This window comes from Pyrgilauda ruficollis, unplaced genomic scaffold (assembly GCF_017590135.1).
Source record: "Pyrgilauda ruficollis isolate IOZ18807 unplaced genomic scaffold, ASM1759013v1 scaffold9, whole genome shotgun sequence".
Lineage (NCBI taxonomy): Eukaryota > Metazoa > Chordata > Aves > Passeriformes > Passeridae > Pyrgilauda > Pyrgilauda ruficollis.
Genome location: NW_024531043.1, coordinates 9,470,633 through 9,487,173, shown reverse-complemented (window position 1 = coordinate 9,487,173; position 16,541 = coordinate 9,470,633). Strand labels below are relative to the sequence as shown.

General features: G+C 53.3%; 1 protein-coding gene across 2 annotated transcripts in view; it reads left to right on the top strand.

Moving 5' to 3' along the window:
• Positions 1 to 16,541, top strand: part of SGSM1 (small G protein signaling modulator 1) — a 31,776-nt gene that overhangs the window by 94 nt on the left and 15,141 nt on the right. For both annotated transcript variants that reach the window (XM_041488621.1, XM_041488620.1), the window contains exons 2-9: positions 7 to 50; positions 9,520 to 9,595; positions 13,136 to 13,298; positions 14,062 to 14,214; positions 14,700 to 14,767; positions 14,906 to 15,051; positions 15,492 to 15,623; positions 16,132 to 16,256. In XM_041488621.1, the coding sequence (XP_041344555.1) occupies positions 7 to 50; positions 9,520 to 9,595; positions 13,136 to 13,298; positions 14,062 to 14,214; positions 14,700 to 14,767; positions 14,906 to 15,051; positions 15,492 to 15,623; positions 16,132 to 16,256 (907 nt within the window). The remainder of the gene's footprint in view (positions 1 to 6; positions 51 to 9,519; positions 9,596 to 13,135; positions 13,299 to 14,061; positions 14,215 to 14,699; positions 14,768 to 14,905; positions 15,052 to 15,491; positions 15,624 to 16,131; positions 16,257 to 16,541) is intronic.

Genomic DNA, 16,541 nt, shown 5'->3' with positions numbered 1-16,541 from the left:
CCGCAGAGGCGGAGACCCGGCAGCGGCTGCTGCGCACCGTGAAGAAGGAGGTGGGTGCGGGACCCCCGGGAGCAGCCCCCGCCCGGTGCCCGCGGGAGCGGCGGCTCTGCCCGGGGGGCATCCCTGCCTCCGGCTGCTGCTGCTGCCGCGGGGTTCAGAGCCCCCCCAAAACCAGCCCGGAGTGGGGCCGAGAGCGCAGCCGGGCGCGGTTGCGGGTCCCGGGGGGCGGAGGAGCATCCCTGCAGCGCCGGTGCCCGGCATCCTTGGAAAAACGCCTTTGGCCGAGGGCAGAGCACGCCACAACTTGGGATTTTGCGCAGGGAAAAGGGGCGAGTCCCGGTGCTGCATCCTTCCCTTGGGAGCGGGGATGGGACGAGCCCTCCCGCAGCTCCTCGGCAGGGCGGGGGGCAGCGGGTGCTGGGGACCCCGGCCAGGAAAAGGGGGGGCCCAAATGTGTGTGCCCGCTGCGGGGTGATGGCGTTCCGCATCTCGCCGTGCTCCCCCTTCTCAGGCATCTTTAACTCTTATTAGTTTGTGCGATGTTTTATGCTGAGCTCCGTGTTTATCCCGTGTGTCACACCCGAACCCACGGTCCATCGAGTCCCGGAGCCGAGTCCTGCCCGGTGCTGGAGCACCGGGGGCTGTTCTCATGTCCTGCTCTGTCCCCGCAGGTCACCTCCCGGGATGCCGGAGCCGGGGGAGGTGTGTGGTGTTTTGTTTCTGGTGTTAGGAGCATCTCGCTATTTACAGGGAGTGGAAGACACGGCTTGGAGTCGGGAGGAGCAGAGCCGTGGGTGGTGGGCCTGGGGAGGGTGACAGCTCTGCCCAGCCTGACCACTTCCACCTCTAATCCTGTGCCGGGTGTGGTGCTAAGGAATACTACCGGTTGCCTCAGCAACGGCTATTAAACCAGGAAAAGGGTATGACATTTATTTAGCGTTGTGGATAGAGCTGCCATCTCATTATTGCTGTCTGTGGCAGCTCCTGAGTGCAGAGACAGCTGCTGCAGGGTGGGAGCCAGCGCTGCTCCTGCCTTCCCCCTGAGCCTTCAGTGCCTGGCTTTGCTGGCTCCCAGGGCTGGGGGAAAGTGGAGCTGCTCAGGGAGCAGAGCTGGGGTTGGTTCCTGCCCTTCTGCTGGTTTTGGGCGAGATAACGTGGGTTTGGTGAATGTGGGTAGAGCCTGAGGGAGGGAGGGTGCGTGGGGAAAGCCCTCCCGCCCTGTGGAGTGCCACCACGGTGCTGTGAGCTGGGTGTTTGTCACCCTCTGGGCTCTCTCCAGCAGCCCCTTGGTGCTGACACAGAGCAGGGGCTTTTTCCTGGTGATCCCATTGCTCGGGATGTTGGTGTGGGTGTGGGTTCCCTGCATGTACCAGGTGCTTGCCATTCCCTTGGGATTTGCCTTCCACTCCTGCTGGAAGTGCTGAGCTTGGGCAGGGGCTGTGGGTGCACAGCCACACAGGTGAGGGAATTCCATGGAGTGGAATTCCCACTGTGCTCTGGTAGGAATTAAAAACCTGGGAAAACATGGTCCTGTAGGTTATGGAGTTAATTATTCAGCACCATCCCTGAAACCAGGAGCAGGTGGGGCATTCTTGTGCCTGTTGCTCTCTGCTCATGCTTTTGGTTTTCCTTCCTCTTCTAGGCTGACCTCAGGTTAAGTCAGGAGGGTGTGCAGACTCCAAGGAGCAGTAGAAAGGGCCAGTTGCAGAAATTTGGGTGTTTTTTTTTCCCCCACTCCCAGGATTTTAGCCTTTCTCAAACCTGCATTATTCTCATTTCACAAGGCCACGCCTGGTTTTGCTCCCTCAGCGCAGGTGAGCCCAGCTGAGAGCAGGGACAGGCAGGGCTGTCCTTGGGGAGCTGTGCCACGTCTGTCAGGGCCATAACTGAGAAGACAAACACTGGGAAGAAGGTCTGATCCCAGCAGGGACAGAAACAATAAACTGGAATTAGCCAGGGCACTGAGCAGCCCTCAGTATTTGGCTGTTGCCATGGTTAAGGCTTCTGGAGAAGTCCTGTGCTGCAGTGCATGTGCAGGTTGAGATGAGCTGTGTTATCTGTCACCATCTTCTTCCTCCCCCCCAAGCCCATATGGCCACAATAAATGAAACCAGCCCTGGAAGCTGCAGAATTGACTGTTTGTCAGCAAGGGAAGGAGTGGAGCCTGGCTTGGTGAGGCATCCTGTGTGCTGTTGTGCAGGACAAGCAGCATGGCCAGCATTCTCTGATTTTTGTAGGGCTTTTATCAGATGGAATGAGGCTTTTTCACTAACCTAGAAATGCCCAGGTTTGGAGGGGTGTGGGTTTCCAATTAGAAATATTCCTCTTGTAACCTGTGCTGCTCCTTCTTTTACAAGTTTTGTTCTGCACGGAGGAGAGTCCTGGGCAGGTGTTACCTGTGCCATCCACCTGCACACGTGGCCCTGGAATGTGAGCTGAGTGAAGAGCTGAGTGGTGTGTGAAAGCAAACAGTCATCTTGGTCTTTCTTCTGCAAAAACTTAGTTTATGTTTAACTTGCCACTCAGGAAGCAGCTCTGAGTCTTTACTCATCAGCGACTGTTGAACCTGGGTTGAATATTTTGCTGCCTGTTCTTAGGATTCTTTCAAATATTGGGGTTGACCACAGCCTGCTTGTCTTCTGCCAGATATATTGTTTATTTTGCAGTAGCTGGAGTGGTTGTCACTGTGTAGCTGTTGACTAATTCCTTCATCATGTGTCATGGGAACAGCAGTCAGTCTCTTCCTCCCACCCTTTCAGAGAAGCCCCTGCTTTGCAGCCATGTTGCCTGGTTTGTGGCTAAATAACACAAATGACTGGTAAGAGCAATGTTTTTGCAGCTTGGGTTTGTTTTTCTGTGTGCCTGCTATTCCAAAATATCAGATTGCAGGCATCAGTGCCAGCTATTTCATTCTGGATGGGTAGAAAATTGTAAATTAATTTAATATTACTAGGATTTGAAAAATTAATGTTGAGAGCTTTAAGTGTTCTCAAGGCCAGTTTATTAAAAAAAAAAAAGGGAAAAGGCCTTTGTGTAGCTGTCAAAAGTGTTCAGGCAAGATAAGGATGAGGATGATGAGCTGCAGGTTGGTAATGAAAGCTGCTGTTGGCAGAGGGACCCTCTGATGTCTCTCGAGCACCCAGGGCAGCCTTTTTCAGATATTTCTGTACCAAGAGAGAAGAGAGGGCCCTTAATGCAGCATTTCTCGATTGCCTGCATCGATCTGCTCTGGAGAGCAGCTCTGATCACTGGGGACCATTTGCTCTCCTCTCAGAGATAAAAGCAGGGCTTTGCTCAAGAGCTCTCGTGCTCCACAACCCCCTGCCTTGAGCCTTCATCCCCAGAGCAGGTTTTGTGCTGCTTTCCCCCTTCCTCACACCTTCCCTGGGCCTGGGGACCCTCTGTCCTCTGCTGCCAAAATTTCCCTGCCCTCCTCCCTCCCTGCATCCTGGCTGTTGCCATGGAAATTCCTGGCTTTGCACAGATTCAGGACTTCGGGGCAGTTTGGAGCTGGAAGTTGCCCTGGGTTTCAGCATCATCCTTTGCCATGTTTCAGTGATTTCCAAAAGACTCTTCAGGGAGCCATCACTACCTTGGAAAAACAGGAGCTTTGGGATGTGCTGAGAGCAGAGCCCAGCTTCGAGGCTGGAAACACAGAAATGACTAAAGTTTGCCTTAAATCTTCCCTTAAATGTCTGCATTGAGCATTTACAGCGAGCAGTGCCCACAGATGGCGTGGAAATGTGCCTTTGACAAGCACAACAGGAATAGAACCAGCTATAACGTGATCTCAGGCAGCTTAAATTAGTGTTGCAAGCAGGGATTTTTTGGCCAAAAGTTGATGCTCTGTGAAGAAAAGTCTTGCTGCAAAACATTCTCAGCAAACACACGTGGCTGGGATCACCCCTGTGTTCCCCAGGGTGCAATGTTGCATTATGGATCCTTCCATTAATATGTTTTAAATTCATTTTCCAGCAAACTGCACAAATATTCAGAGTTCTTCTCTTCCTTTATCCCCCCAGGAGCCTCAGCCCAGTCCCCAGCTGTGAGCACAGGTGGTTCCTGGGGAAGGGCTGGCCTGGAATTCCCTCCTGTGTGTCACGTGGAGGATCCCTCAGCTGCAGGAGGTGCCATGTTTTATTCAGCAAGTGGTCATAAATAATTAAATAAGACTTTTAGAGAAGCCAGAGGTCTCAGTGGGCTGGAGGGTGATCGATGTTTCTGAGGCAGCAAGAACAGGGAGCTGCCAAATGGCTTTCAAGGCAAGTGCCTGCTGCCATCAGAGCTGTCCCTGTGCTGTCCCCTCGTGCCAGGGCCACCAAAATGTCTCAGGGTGTAAATGCTGCCTGTGCCCTGCAGCTGGGGGTGTTTTAACTGATCCCAGCACAATTAATTGGGATTTTTTTTTTTTTTAATGGTCAGGCAGTGAGCTCTTGGGGAAGTGGCTGCAGCTGGGGGTGGTGCTGAGCAGGGTCTGGCTCCTGCTTTTGGGATCATCAGGGAAAGGTGGGGAACGTGGTAAGGCAGGAGAAACAGGAAATCCTGCAGCACCGAGCTTGAAAATGTGAATTTTATCAACAAGGCTGCTAAAAAAGGGCGTTGTAGCAACAAGACAGGCAACAGGCAGACATTTCATTTACAAATGAGAGGATAAATCTGGTTGGTGAGAGGTTTCAGTCTGAGGAGTTCTGCTGTAGCTGGAAAAGTGGCTTCAGCTCCAGCATGGGCAAAGTGCTGAAATATCCCAGGATTTCCCTCCAGCATTCCCTGCACATTCCTGTGGGCACCAGAAGGACTTGGGGTTTGGAAAAATGTCTTTGTGTCCTGGGGCTGAGCAGAGATTCTGCACTTGCTTTGCCTGGGACACCTTTGGTACATCCAGCAAAACCAGGCTAGCATTCCTGCTGGGAAACATCCCCCTGCAGTGCAGGGGAGGCTGTTTGTCCTTGCAAATACAGCCCTGCCTGGGGGTGTCCTCGTGCTGCATCTTCAGTATTCTGTAACACCTGAGAAGTGCTGCAGTATTCCATGGGGAGCTGCTTCCCGCGGGGATTTTTCATGGAAAGAGACCTTGGTTGGGAGAAGCAGTTACAGGAGAGCTCAGACCACAGCAGGGAATTCCCAAATGCACTCGTTGCACCAAAACTGACAAGGGAAATGGGATTTTTTTTTTAAGTGCAAGAATTAACTTCAAACACATAATCAAAGAAGTGATGAGAACGCTGATGAGAATGAGAAAGCTCCAGCTTGGAAAAGAATTTGAAAAGCAAATGTACAAAAGCAAATCAAGTTTAAAGCCTCTTTCATCAATGGACTGGGTGGTTTGGGGTTTTTTAAAATTATTTTGTTGTTTGGTGGCTTTTGAGGGCTTGTAGGTTCTCCTAGGCCAGGTGGATTGAACAGGAGCAGTGAAACTGGAAGTGCTGGGTGAATGGTTGGGTTCAGTGATCGTGGAGGTCTCTTCCAGCCTAAACAGTTCCATGATTCTGTGATGAATTCCATTATTCTGAGGGGGTACAGGCAGTGCAGCTTCCTGGCTCCGGTCCTGCATCATCTCATCCACCTGATCTGACACCCTGGGTAGAGGTGGGTGTTCAGAGGGAGAGGAGACATCTCCATCCTCATCTCCATCCTCATCTCCATCCTCATCTCCATCCTCATCTCCATCCTCATCTCCATCTCTATTTTCTGCTGTAAATCCTTTGGGTTTGGGATGGGATGCCCTCCCACTGCTTTGGCTCCAGTGTGTGGCTGCTGTGCCACATTTTTTGCTCATCCAGGCTTTTTTTTGGTGCTGGATATGGCAACCAGGCCCATTCCTGGATCTGGTGGCCAGGAGCATCCCCACAGCTGCCCTCAGCCTGTGGTAACGTGAGTGAGCTTGACCCTGGAACAGGACTGGGAAAAGCATCTCCCTGGGGACTCTGTTTGCATCTGGCTTGCTGTAAACAATTTCACAGAGTTGTGAGCTTGGCCAAATAGACAGGAGGTGCTGTGCTTCCACAGAAATGCCTTAATAACCAGTGAAAGGCTTTGCAAGAGGCAGGAAAATGGACTGCAAATGATCCAGAGTACAGCTTCTGTAGGGAAAAACCTGACCAGGCACAACAGTTGAGAGTCAGTATTGCCTTGGACTAATTAAACCTGCAGTTCTTGGTGTGCTCCTGGCCCCTGCACCTCGGTGGTGGCTGTGGCTGTGACAATATTTGGTTTGTTCCAGCAGTGTAAATGACAGCAGGGCTGGGTGACAGCAAAGCTGGACTTTGGATGATGCATATCCCTGGGAATTTTGTAGCAGAGAGGTCTAAGCCTTCATCCTTCATCCCTTCCTGGGGTTGTTGGAAAGGTGAGGGTTTGGTTTCCCTTTGCAGGGGGACTTGTCCTGTGCTCCCAGCTGGAGCCAGGGGGGCTGTTTGTGCTGTTGTGGAATACTTGATGCTATTCCTCTCGAGTTTACCTACAGCAAAATTATTAGTTGCTGTTTTAATTTCCTTTCTAATAAAAGGAGAGCAAACATCTCATTTCCCTAGGCTGGCATGGGATCCAGAGTGGGCAGCTTCATCTGTTGGGATTGTTCTGGCTGCAGTCTGAGAATTAGCATTAAAATGCAGCACACTCAGAGGCTGTTCCAGTCCTCTCTGTGGAGGGAGCCAAGTGTGCCTGAGCCACGTCCCTGTCCCCAGGGTGTCACAAATCCCCTGGCAGATCCCAGCTGTGGGGGGAGAGTCCTTTGGGGTCTGCAGACAGGAGATCTGTCAGGAGCTTTGGGCTTCTCTGGCTCTGAGCTGTCCTGCAGATGCCAGCTGTGTCTGTTTGGGCGAATGTAAGGTGGTTTTGTTGGAAAACTTTCTTGGTAGGTAGAGGAAGTTGGGATCTCCTGGCTCCATTCCCTGGAAGTGTTGATTCTGTTCCCTGGGAGTGCCCAAGGCCAGCTTGGACGGGGCTTGGAGCAGCCTGGGGTAGGGGAAGCTGTCCCTGCACTGCAGGGCTGGAATGGGATGAGCTTCAAGTTCTTTCCCACCCAAACCATTCCAGAACTCCAAGATATCCCTTGTTTTGTGTTACAAGGCCATGTCTGTCTGTCTGTCCGTGCTGGGGCTGGTGTTTGTGTTTATCACACACCAGGTGAGTGCCCTTGTTGCCCTTTCCACTTCCAGTCCTTTAGACTTGATTTATTTTTAGCATTACAACCTCAGTCAATGCAATGCAATTTTAAATTTTTTTTTTAGTTTTAATGAGTAATTTTCCACTAAACTGTGTCTCTTGGAAGGTGTTTTGTTTGTGCCTGGAGCGTGCAGGTGGTTTGTGCAGTGTTGGCACTGAAATGCCCACTCTGAGCCGTGTCCTGCTGTCCTGGATGGTCCCCAGGCCTGGACAGACAGATGGTCACTGCCCTGGGGAAGGCCCTGAGGCACTGCAGGCATCGTGTCAAAGTACTGAAATTTCAAATATTTTAATATACTGCTGATGTTGGAATGTTTCCTGATTGAATCAGAAGCTGGTAAAGACTCTGCACATTGATTTTCAGGCGTATTTTGTGGAGGTGGGGGGAGTAAAATCCTGATACCACCAGTGCTGCCGTGAGTGTACATTTAATATCTGTGTGTGGTCATTTTCTGGGAGATCAGTTGGATGTGTGAGAGAGAAGGGCTGAGTCCTGCTGCCTGAGGAAGCTCAGCCTGCCTGGGTGAGGCTCAGGAGCCATCTGGACCAGGGGGGCTCAGCCAAATTCCAGGGAATCCCTGAGGGCTCTAAGATGTGAACCTCCCTACCAGGAGTGGTCAAGGCTGGCTCCTGGGCTAGGCAGGATGTCAGAATATCTCTGCTGGGCATTCCAGGTGGAGGGAAAGGGGCAGCTCTGGGCAGCACGTGGTGGTGGACACGAGGTGTGTGCTGCTCCCCATCCCTGCTCCGCTATTGCATCCAAGCCTGGGGCTGTGTGGGAGACAGAGGCTCCTCTCCTCTTTGCTGGGACTGGCTCTGTCCCTGTTTCTGTTGCTGGAATGTGAAGTAAAATGGTGCTGGAGCAAGGAGTGAGGATTGCAGCTGCCCCTTCCCTGTGCCCAGCGTGGGACAAGGGGGAAGCTGCAGGTGGGAGGTGAGGAAGGAAGCAAGGAGCACCAGGAGGTGCCCTGACCAGGGACAGCAGCAGTTTTAGGACACAATAAAGCACTGAGGTGGAAGATGGAGCTTTATCCTGGTCCCTGGGGTGTTCATGCAAGTGGAGTCACTGCTCTGAGCACAGGGCTGGAATTTCCCAGCGCTCCGAGGCACCTCCAGTCCCGAGCTCCACATCCCAGTGACATTCCTTGCTGTGACTTCCTGACTCAGTAGCAGCTCATCCGAGCTGCTGGCATGCAGGGAAGTCTCAGGGCTCTGTTAGTCACCGAGCAGGGAGCAGTGCTGGCATCTCACCTGATGGCTCTGACAGAGCAGCTCTTGGCTCAGAGAGGACTCTGCCCTTAACCCATACTCAGGATTTCCTTTATGGAGCTGTCAGCTGTGCATAACTGACCTTGATTACACCTTGCAGAGGAGTTTAATTCCCCAAAAGATGCCATTAAAGGTCTCTCATCCGTGCCAAGGTTTGCTTGGCCAAGTCTTGACCTGCAGTATTTCCCTCCCTGTGCCCTCAGGGAGAGCACCTCGCTAAGCAGAGCTTCCTTCACACCCTCAGCTCCGTGCTGGCAACACTTCCCCCTGTGTTTTCCCAAACCAAGATGTTACAGAGGCACTGGAAGATGAGATCCAGGCATGCTGGCAGCTGTGTTTGAAAAGAAAAGTGGTTGGGAAGTGAATGTTTAAGGAGCGAAGATTCAGCTGGGCTTTGGCTGCTTGCAGCAGGATTAGGGAGAGTGACAGCTGGGGATGGAAGTCACCACTCTGCTGCCAGAGCTGACCTGCTGGCTCTGACCTCCTGTCTGCTCCCTGCAGCAATTCCCTCCTAGTTTGTGTAGGGTCCTGTTTGTTTTTGTCCCCTAACCGTGCCCCTGATGGGCACTAAGTGACAGCTTCCTCTGGATCAGCTGAGTGCCAGTTGTGAGCCAGAGAGGGCAGAGCTGCTGGCACTGCTGTGCAAATGGAATTCCTGGGCACAGCTGGTGCCAGGTGATCACTGAATTAGGCCTTGATGGAGAGTTGCAGTCATTTGGGACAGCCGTGTCACAAGAAGTTTGTCAAACAAAATGAGAGAACAGAACAATGCTGTAGAAGCCCTAAATATGAGATTTGGGTACCTTTATTAGATGACTTTATCTAAGTGATGCTCAGTTCCCTCAGTTAATCCTCAGCTCACCGTTTTCCTACTGTGAAGTTTCTCAGAAATGACACAACCCTTTTTTTATACCTGACTTTTTGAAGTAGCTGGTGATGCTCAGCAGGCAGAGCTGCATCAATCCTCCATGAGCTCTCCTGTGCCTTTGGGATAAACCTGGGTGCAGAGGAGGCTCCTGTGCACCCACCCCACCGCAGGTCCACGGCTGAAATTCCATGTTTTCCCTGACTGCCTCTGTCCTGCAGGTGAAGCAGATCATGGAGGAGGCTGTGACGAGGAAGTTTGTGCATGAGGACAGCAGCCACATCATCTCCTTTTGTGGTGAGTCTCCCGTGCTGGCCTGGACTGGGGGTTTTGGTGCTGTGCCACTCCTGGGAACACTCTCCAGCTCCAGGACCTTGGGCTGGGGGAGTGGGGAGTGCCAGGGGATGGATTGTTCTGGCAGAGGTCAGAGTCCCTGAGGTCTTTGTGCTTAAAATATACAGGGATGTGTCAAAAGAGGGAGGGATGCTGGCAGTGTGTGCAGCCATTGAGGAAGGGCTAGAAACAATATTTTATTTTTAAATTCCCTTGAGAATTGACCCGCCTGAAAGTCTGTCAAGTCCAAATCTTTTCTTTGCTGTTATGGAATAGGAGTTTATGGAAAGGAGGCTGGGCTTTCTCCTTTCCTGCTGGGCCCTCACATCAAAGATGCTCAGGAGCCTGTTCCCAGCCCGTGGCCCCTGTGTGGCTTTGAAAGAGCAGAGCAGACCTCCAGGTGTGACTCATTCCCTGCTTTTCTGTGCAGCACGAGGCTTCTCAAACTGGCATTATTTATAGGCTCCTGTGACAGGGAGCTGAGGCATCCAGGCACGAAGGGCTCCTTGGTTCCTTCTGGCCTCTTAAGATGCTGCTGCTGCATTTCCCTGGTTCCTGGCGTCCCCCTCCTGCTCCATCTGCTGTTCCTCTCACTGGAATGCTTCCTTCACCTTCCCCGGTGCTGTGGCTCTCCAGGAGCTGGGTGAGCTTATAAATAACCCCTTTCCCTGCCAAGCAGAGCGTGCTGCACGCCTGGCTCTGGCTGCCAGAGCTGCCCTTTTCCCTGGAGAGAGCTGCCTTCCCAGCAGAGCCCTCCTCACGGAGCCCTGGGGATGGAGGCAGTGGTCTGGCAGGGAAGGGCAGCAGCCCCCGTGGTGCCCTGAGGGGGGGTTTGGAGCAGACAAACACGAGCTGGCATCTGTCACGTCCAGGCTGCCCTGGGAGGCTGATGGGGAGCCCAGGGTTTGCTGCTCAGCCCGAGGGGTTTGGATCATGTCAGAGCTCTGGGCAGCTCAGGAATATCTTCAGTCTTTTGGCAGGAGTCAAAGCTGCCCCCTTAGCTGGGTGTGGCTGAGCAGGGCCCCTGCACCATGTGCATCTGCTGGAGATTATATCTATTATTATATTTATATTATATTATATTATTATTATCCTCTGTATCCTGGCTCTGCTGGAAGTTGCATCCTGAGGGGTGAGGAGAATCTCTTTGCAGTGGTGGCAAAACTGAGCTCCAAAACTCATCCTATTTAAAAATCCTGCCATCACCCCTGGATTTACTAGAGCATGGGGAGAGTTTTTCCTGTGGAAGCTGCACATTTCCCTGTAGTTTGCCAGCAGGAGAGGAGTTTTGCATGGGTTCAGATCTGGCATTGGGAACAGATGCTGCTGACAGCTCTGGATGCTCTGTGCCAGAGGCCTGTCAGGAGCTGAGATTTCTCCCTGCCTGGCAGGAGTTGGGATTTGCTGCCTGTGACCTGAGCACAGTGAGAGCACCAGTGTTCCTGTTTGTCTGCTGGGAATTTGGAATGGAGCTGGTGGCACTGGGAGCTCCTTTTCTTGGGATTGCAGCAGGAGCAGCCCTGGCTGCTCACCCTCTGTGGGTACCTGAGCTTTCAGCACCAGCCTGAGCTGGGCACTCCAAATGGGCACCCCTGGTGCAGTCCCAGGCAGGTGGGGCTGTTTGTCACTTGTATTTCAGCCATGGAGCATAGGACAAATGAGGGAGATGTTGGCTTTTCTGGCAAAGCCATGGAGTGCTTTGGATTTTATTTTATTTCCAGCTGCATATAATCCTGGGACAGATGAAACCCTTTGGGCTTTGAGAGGGCTTGTGCAGGGCCTGGTTTCAAAGCCAGGTGTCCATGCAGTGGCTCTGCCTGGCTGCTGGGGGCCCAAATCTGTTGTTCTGCCAGCACAGGCTGTGTCTCACTGCCCCTTGGATGCTGCTGCTGGGCACGGAGCTCAGGCATGGATCAGAGCAGGATAATGAGCCTCTCCCAGCCTCGGAGCTGCTGAGATGGGGCTGAATGGAATGCCTTTTTCTGTGTCTCCATGGAGTTGTTCAGCTGTAGGGAAGTGTGCCTTTCCAGGCAGGAGGGGAAGCAGCACCCAGGCTCAGCTCAGCAGCGCTGGCTTCCCCAGGAGGAGGGAGCAGAACTCCTTGTCAGACCTGGATCAAGGGCCTGAGGACTGTGGGTCCGTGTGATTTTCCAGTGCTTTGATCAGCCTGTTTAATCAGTCTGTGTTTGGCACCAGACATCCATCCTGAGCCCTCCCAGGGGGCTTTGGGAAGGAGCTGCTGGCTGAGCCTGTCTGCACCTTTCTGTGGAGTCATTGCTGGTTCCTGGGATCCCTGCTCACCCTGGCAGGGCAGGGAAGGTGTCTGGGGCTGTCTGGGCACTCACTGGGGTTTGGTGGGTGCCTCTGGGCAGAGTTCAGGACATGGAGTCAGGCACTGCCTTTCACAGGGGCTTAATGAGTCCCCGTGTCCCTGAGTGCCAACAGAGTCCCCAAAGCCAGACTGAGCTGCTGGCACTGCCTGTGGTTTATCCCCAGGGTCTTTGTTCCTTTCAGCTTTTCAGAGAAATGTTTGTATGAACGTTGAGATTTTTTGGGGAAAGTTGCCCCATTTCCTGTGCTGCTTTATAAACCCTCAGGCTGCCTGTCCTTGCTCCTGAGCTTTCTCCTCCTGACTTGCACTATCCCAGCACAGGGAGTGAAACCTCCTGTTCCAGCTGTGCCCATCCCTCAGACTGGGCTGAAGGGAAAACATCAGGGAGATGCTGGTTTCTCCACAATCCACAAGAAACCACATTAAAAAAGCCCACAAAAAGGAGAGAGTCAGCCTGTTTGCCCACCACAGCAATTGCCCTGCCTGGGGAAGCTGTGGTGCTTGTTAATTCCCATGTGGGATGGGATTACAGTTTCCTGAAGCCAAGGTGGGGATGTCTGCTTCAGATTTACTGTCTGAGGAATTTCAGGAGCTTCCATCCATGCAACTGTTCAAGGATAGACTGGATGAAGCTTAGAGCAAACTGGTCTAGTAGGAGGGGTCCTGATGAACCGTCCTTTTCTGGATTCCTTGTAATCCCCTCAGATCCTTGGGGGTGCTGTAAGGTCTCCACTCAGCCTTGTCTTCCCCAGAACAGAAGGTTCTGAACAGAACCTTCTGACAGGTTCTGAACAGCTCCACCTGACTCCATAGGGAAGGTGCTCCAGTGACCCAAGGTTGGCTCAGTTGGGTGGAGCATGGTGCTAACAAATGTGTGTTCCATTGATGGAATCCCTCAAAGAGATGGACTGGGTGATCCCTGTGGGTCCTTCCAAGTGGGAATATCCTGATCCTGAGGCCTGTGCTCTCTCAGCCTGACTCCATAGGGAAGGTGCTCCAGTGACCCAAGGTTGGCTCAGTTGGGTGGAGCATGGTGCTACTAAAGCCAAAATTGCATGGTGCTAACAAATGTGTGTTCCATTGATGGAATCCCTCAAAGAGCTGGACTGGGTGATCCCTGTGGCTCCTTCCAGCTGGGGATATCCTGATCCTGAGGCCTGTGCTCTCTGCAGCCGCCGTGGAATGCTGTGTGCTGTTCGGGCTGAAGCGGAGGGCGGCCGGGTTCCTGCGCAGCAACAAGATCGCAGCGCTCTTCATGAAGGTGGGCAAGAGCTTCCCCCTGGCAGAGGAGCTCTGCAGGAAGGTGCAGGACCTGGAGCAGCTCATTGAGAACGCGTAAGGCACCAGCCTGGCTGCCAGTCCTCTCTGCTCACTCGGGTTTCGGGGTGGGAAGTGTGGTTTGGGTCCAACTTGAGCCTCAACAGGAGGAATTGGTCCCTCAGTCTTCTCCTGGGTTTTTTATATCTTGACCAAACTGGTTGCTGTTCTAGGAGACTGAGTTGTGGTTGTGGTTTAAGCAGGACAAGTTCTAAGTCTCTCTGCCTCTGCTCTGGTGCTTCAGGGACAGCTGAGCACGCTGCTCCTGAGCTGTCACAGTTTATGGAGCAGTTCACCAAGCCAGCTGGAACCACGTTTGGCCTGTCCCAGTGTGCAGGGCTCGAAGCTGCAGTAATTCAGCTGCTGTTTGGGAGAGGATTACTCATCCTTGGACAATTAGCAGGGAGATGGATGGAGCAGCTACCTGCGGGCAGGAATTTTAAGCTGTCCTAAGATGAGCTGCTCTGCCTGAGAGCTCAGCCGTGGAAATGTGTGTGGGCTGGAGGACTGTGCTGAGGGAGAGCAGAGTTCTGGGGTTGTCTTTACAGTGGGGAACTGATTTGGTGACGTCTGGCTTCAAATGCACGTGTGGCCCCTCTGGAGCAGGGGATGGGACAGGGACAGGAAGCACCTCCAGAGCTCTGTTCCAGACAATTCCCTGTGATCCCCCAGCCACCACGGTCAACACCCCCAAACCCCTGGTGGCAGGAGTGCCCTGGGCTCCCTCATAGTTCAGGGGTGAGCCTGTGGTGTTGTTGTCTCTTGTCTTGTACCTCTAAAGGAGAAATCAAGCCCAGGGGGTCCCGGAGAACGTGCGCAAGGTGCCGAAGCTGCCCAACCTGTCTCCTCAGGCCATCAAGCACCTCTGGATCCGCACAGCCCTCTTCGAGAAGGTCCTGGATAAAATCGTGCACTACCTGGTGGAGAACAGCAGGTGAGCACTGGCACAGCCCACCCATGTCCTGCCCATGGCCCTGGGGGTGTTGCTGGCTGGGAAATACCTGTATCCACAGGGGCCAGGGAAGTCCCTGCATGGCACAGGCCAGGTGTGTCACTCAGTGCCCATCCTGGGATCTCTGATGGATGCCCTGCTGCTGGTGACCACTGTGCACTCCCTGAAATACAGACAGGCCACACTGGCCCTGGTGATGGCTGGGTTGTCAGGGCTGCATTGTCCTTGTCTTCTGGGAGCTGCGTGCTCAGGTGTCCTGTGCTGGGACAGGTTAGTTAGGAGATGGTGATGCTTGCAATGTGCTGCAGGAGGGTTGCTGCTCCCCAGGAATTTCTCAGCCTGTTTAGGGCTTCTTGCCCTCCCCCCATCAAGGGGTGATAGAGAAAGAGAAGTGCACGATGGGGATTTAAACCACTGTCTATGACTTTGCAGTGCTCCAGCATTCTGCTGTCCTTTATTTCTTCTAGTAAGTACTATGAGAAGGAAGCTCTCCTGATGGATCCTGTGGATGGGCCAATACTAGCATCTTTATTGGGTAACACTTGCTTTACTTGCTTTCCCTCCTTGCTTTCCAAACCCATGCTCCCAAATCTGTGATCCGCAGATGCGGGAGGTGACCGTGGCCGTGGGAACAAGGATGGCTCCCTTATGTTTGGGGTGTTCCTCTCCACAGTGGGGCCCTGTGCACTGGAATACACCAAGATGAAGACTGCTGACCACTTCTGGACAGATCCCTCTGCGGATGAGCTGGTCCAGAGGCACAGGATCCACAGCTCCCACTGCCGCCAGGACTCGCCCACCAAGCGCCCGGCGCTCTGCGTGAGTGGGGGATAAACCTCTCTGCTCCTCCCACATCCTCAGCATCTGGGCTCCCTTTGCTTGGAAAGGCCTGTGGAGCTCTCTGATGACGGAAGTCTTTGAGGCAGAGGTGCTGGGAATGTGGCCCATGGAGAGCACTGGTGTGCCAGCCCCTCCTGGCACTGCATGCCGGGGTCTGTGTCCCTGAGATCATCATGTATGAACAGAAAGCTGAATCTGCTCTGTGCATTGCAAAAAAAAGTCACTCCTGGGGCTTCTCTGAGCTTGGACAGAGTATGGAATCCCCTTAGAGGACCCCTAAGGGATCTTAGAGGACCCCTGAGGGAAAGATTTCTAGTAGTGACTCTCATAAGTGAGGAGGGAATGAGGTTCAAGAGAAGCTTTTGGGAAGCCAGAGGGTGTCTGTGATCACCTCACATTTGTGAGTGTGTCTCTTGCAGATTCAGAAAAGACATTCCAGTGGCAGCATGGATGACAGGCCATCCCTGTCTGCCAGGGACTACGTGGAGTCCCTGCACCAGAACTCCCGAGCCACGCTCCTGTACGGCAAGAACAACGTCCTGGTGCAGCCGGTGAGTTCTGCTGGGAACCTGGCCTTGGAAACACTGCTCTGCCCCTCAGCACCTTGTTCTGTCCCAATCTGCTCTTGGATGGAGAAAAGCACATTTTCCATCAGGGAAGGCAGTGAATGGATTGTGTTTGTGGAGGTCTTGGTGACATGGATCCTCCCAGTGGGATGGAAGAGCGCTGCTCCAGCCTGGCAAGCACAGGCTCCTCTCCCTGCCCATTCTTTACCACAAAACTCCTTCTCCTGTCTCCTCCTGCTTCTTGTAGTCAAGCAGATGAAGTGCCAACTGCTTTTAGGTGGAGCTATTAGGTTTTCCTTGCTGGGCAGTTGCTCTCAGCCCTTTTCCAAGGCCTTGAGGTGTCCTGGAGTCTCTACTAGGAGTTTTTCCAGGGACACAGCGGGTTCCTCCCTGTTTGTGACTGGGTGGGCAGGGCTGTGTGAGGGGCCGCGACTGGGCTCCAGGGCTCTGTGCGTCTTCCAGCTCAGTGTGTCACTGTGTTTCTCCTCCCAAGCGAGATGACATGGAGGCAATCCCGGGGTATCTGTCCCTTCACCAGACTGCTGACATCATGGCACTGAAGTGGACCCCCAACCAGCTGATGAACGGCTCCGTGGGGGACCTGGACTACGAGAAGAGGTGACTGGCTCTGAGTGTGCCAGAGCAGGGCGGGGAGTGTTCCCCTGGGTCAGAGTTTGGATGCAAAGCCATCACTGTTTTCCCAAAGAAACACCATCATCCTTGAGGCTGTAATGGGAAGGAGGCAGGGAGAGGCTGGCAGGAGGTGGTGTGAGATGTGTCTCTGCTGGGAAGTGCTCAGAGAGGGAGTGTTCCAAAACACACAAAGTGGTTTTGTTTCTTGCCCTGGGGGATTTTCTGAGGGGAATGCTCTCCCTGCCTCCCAGCATGCTGTGCTCCCAGGTT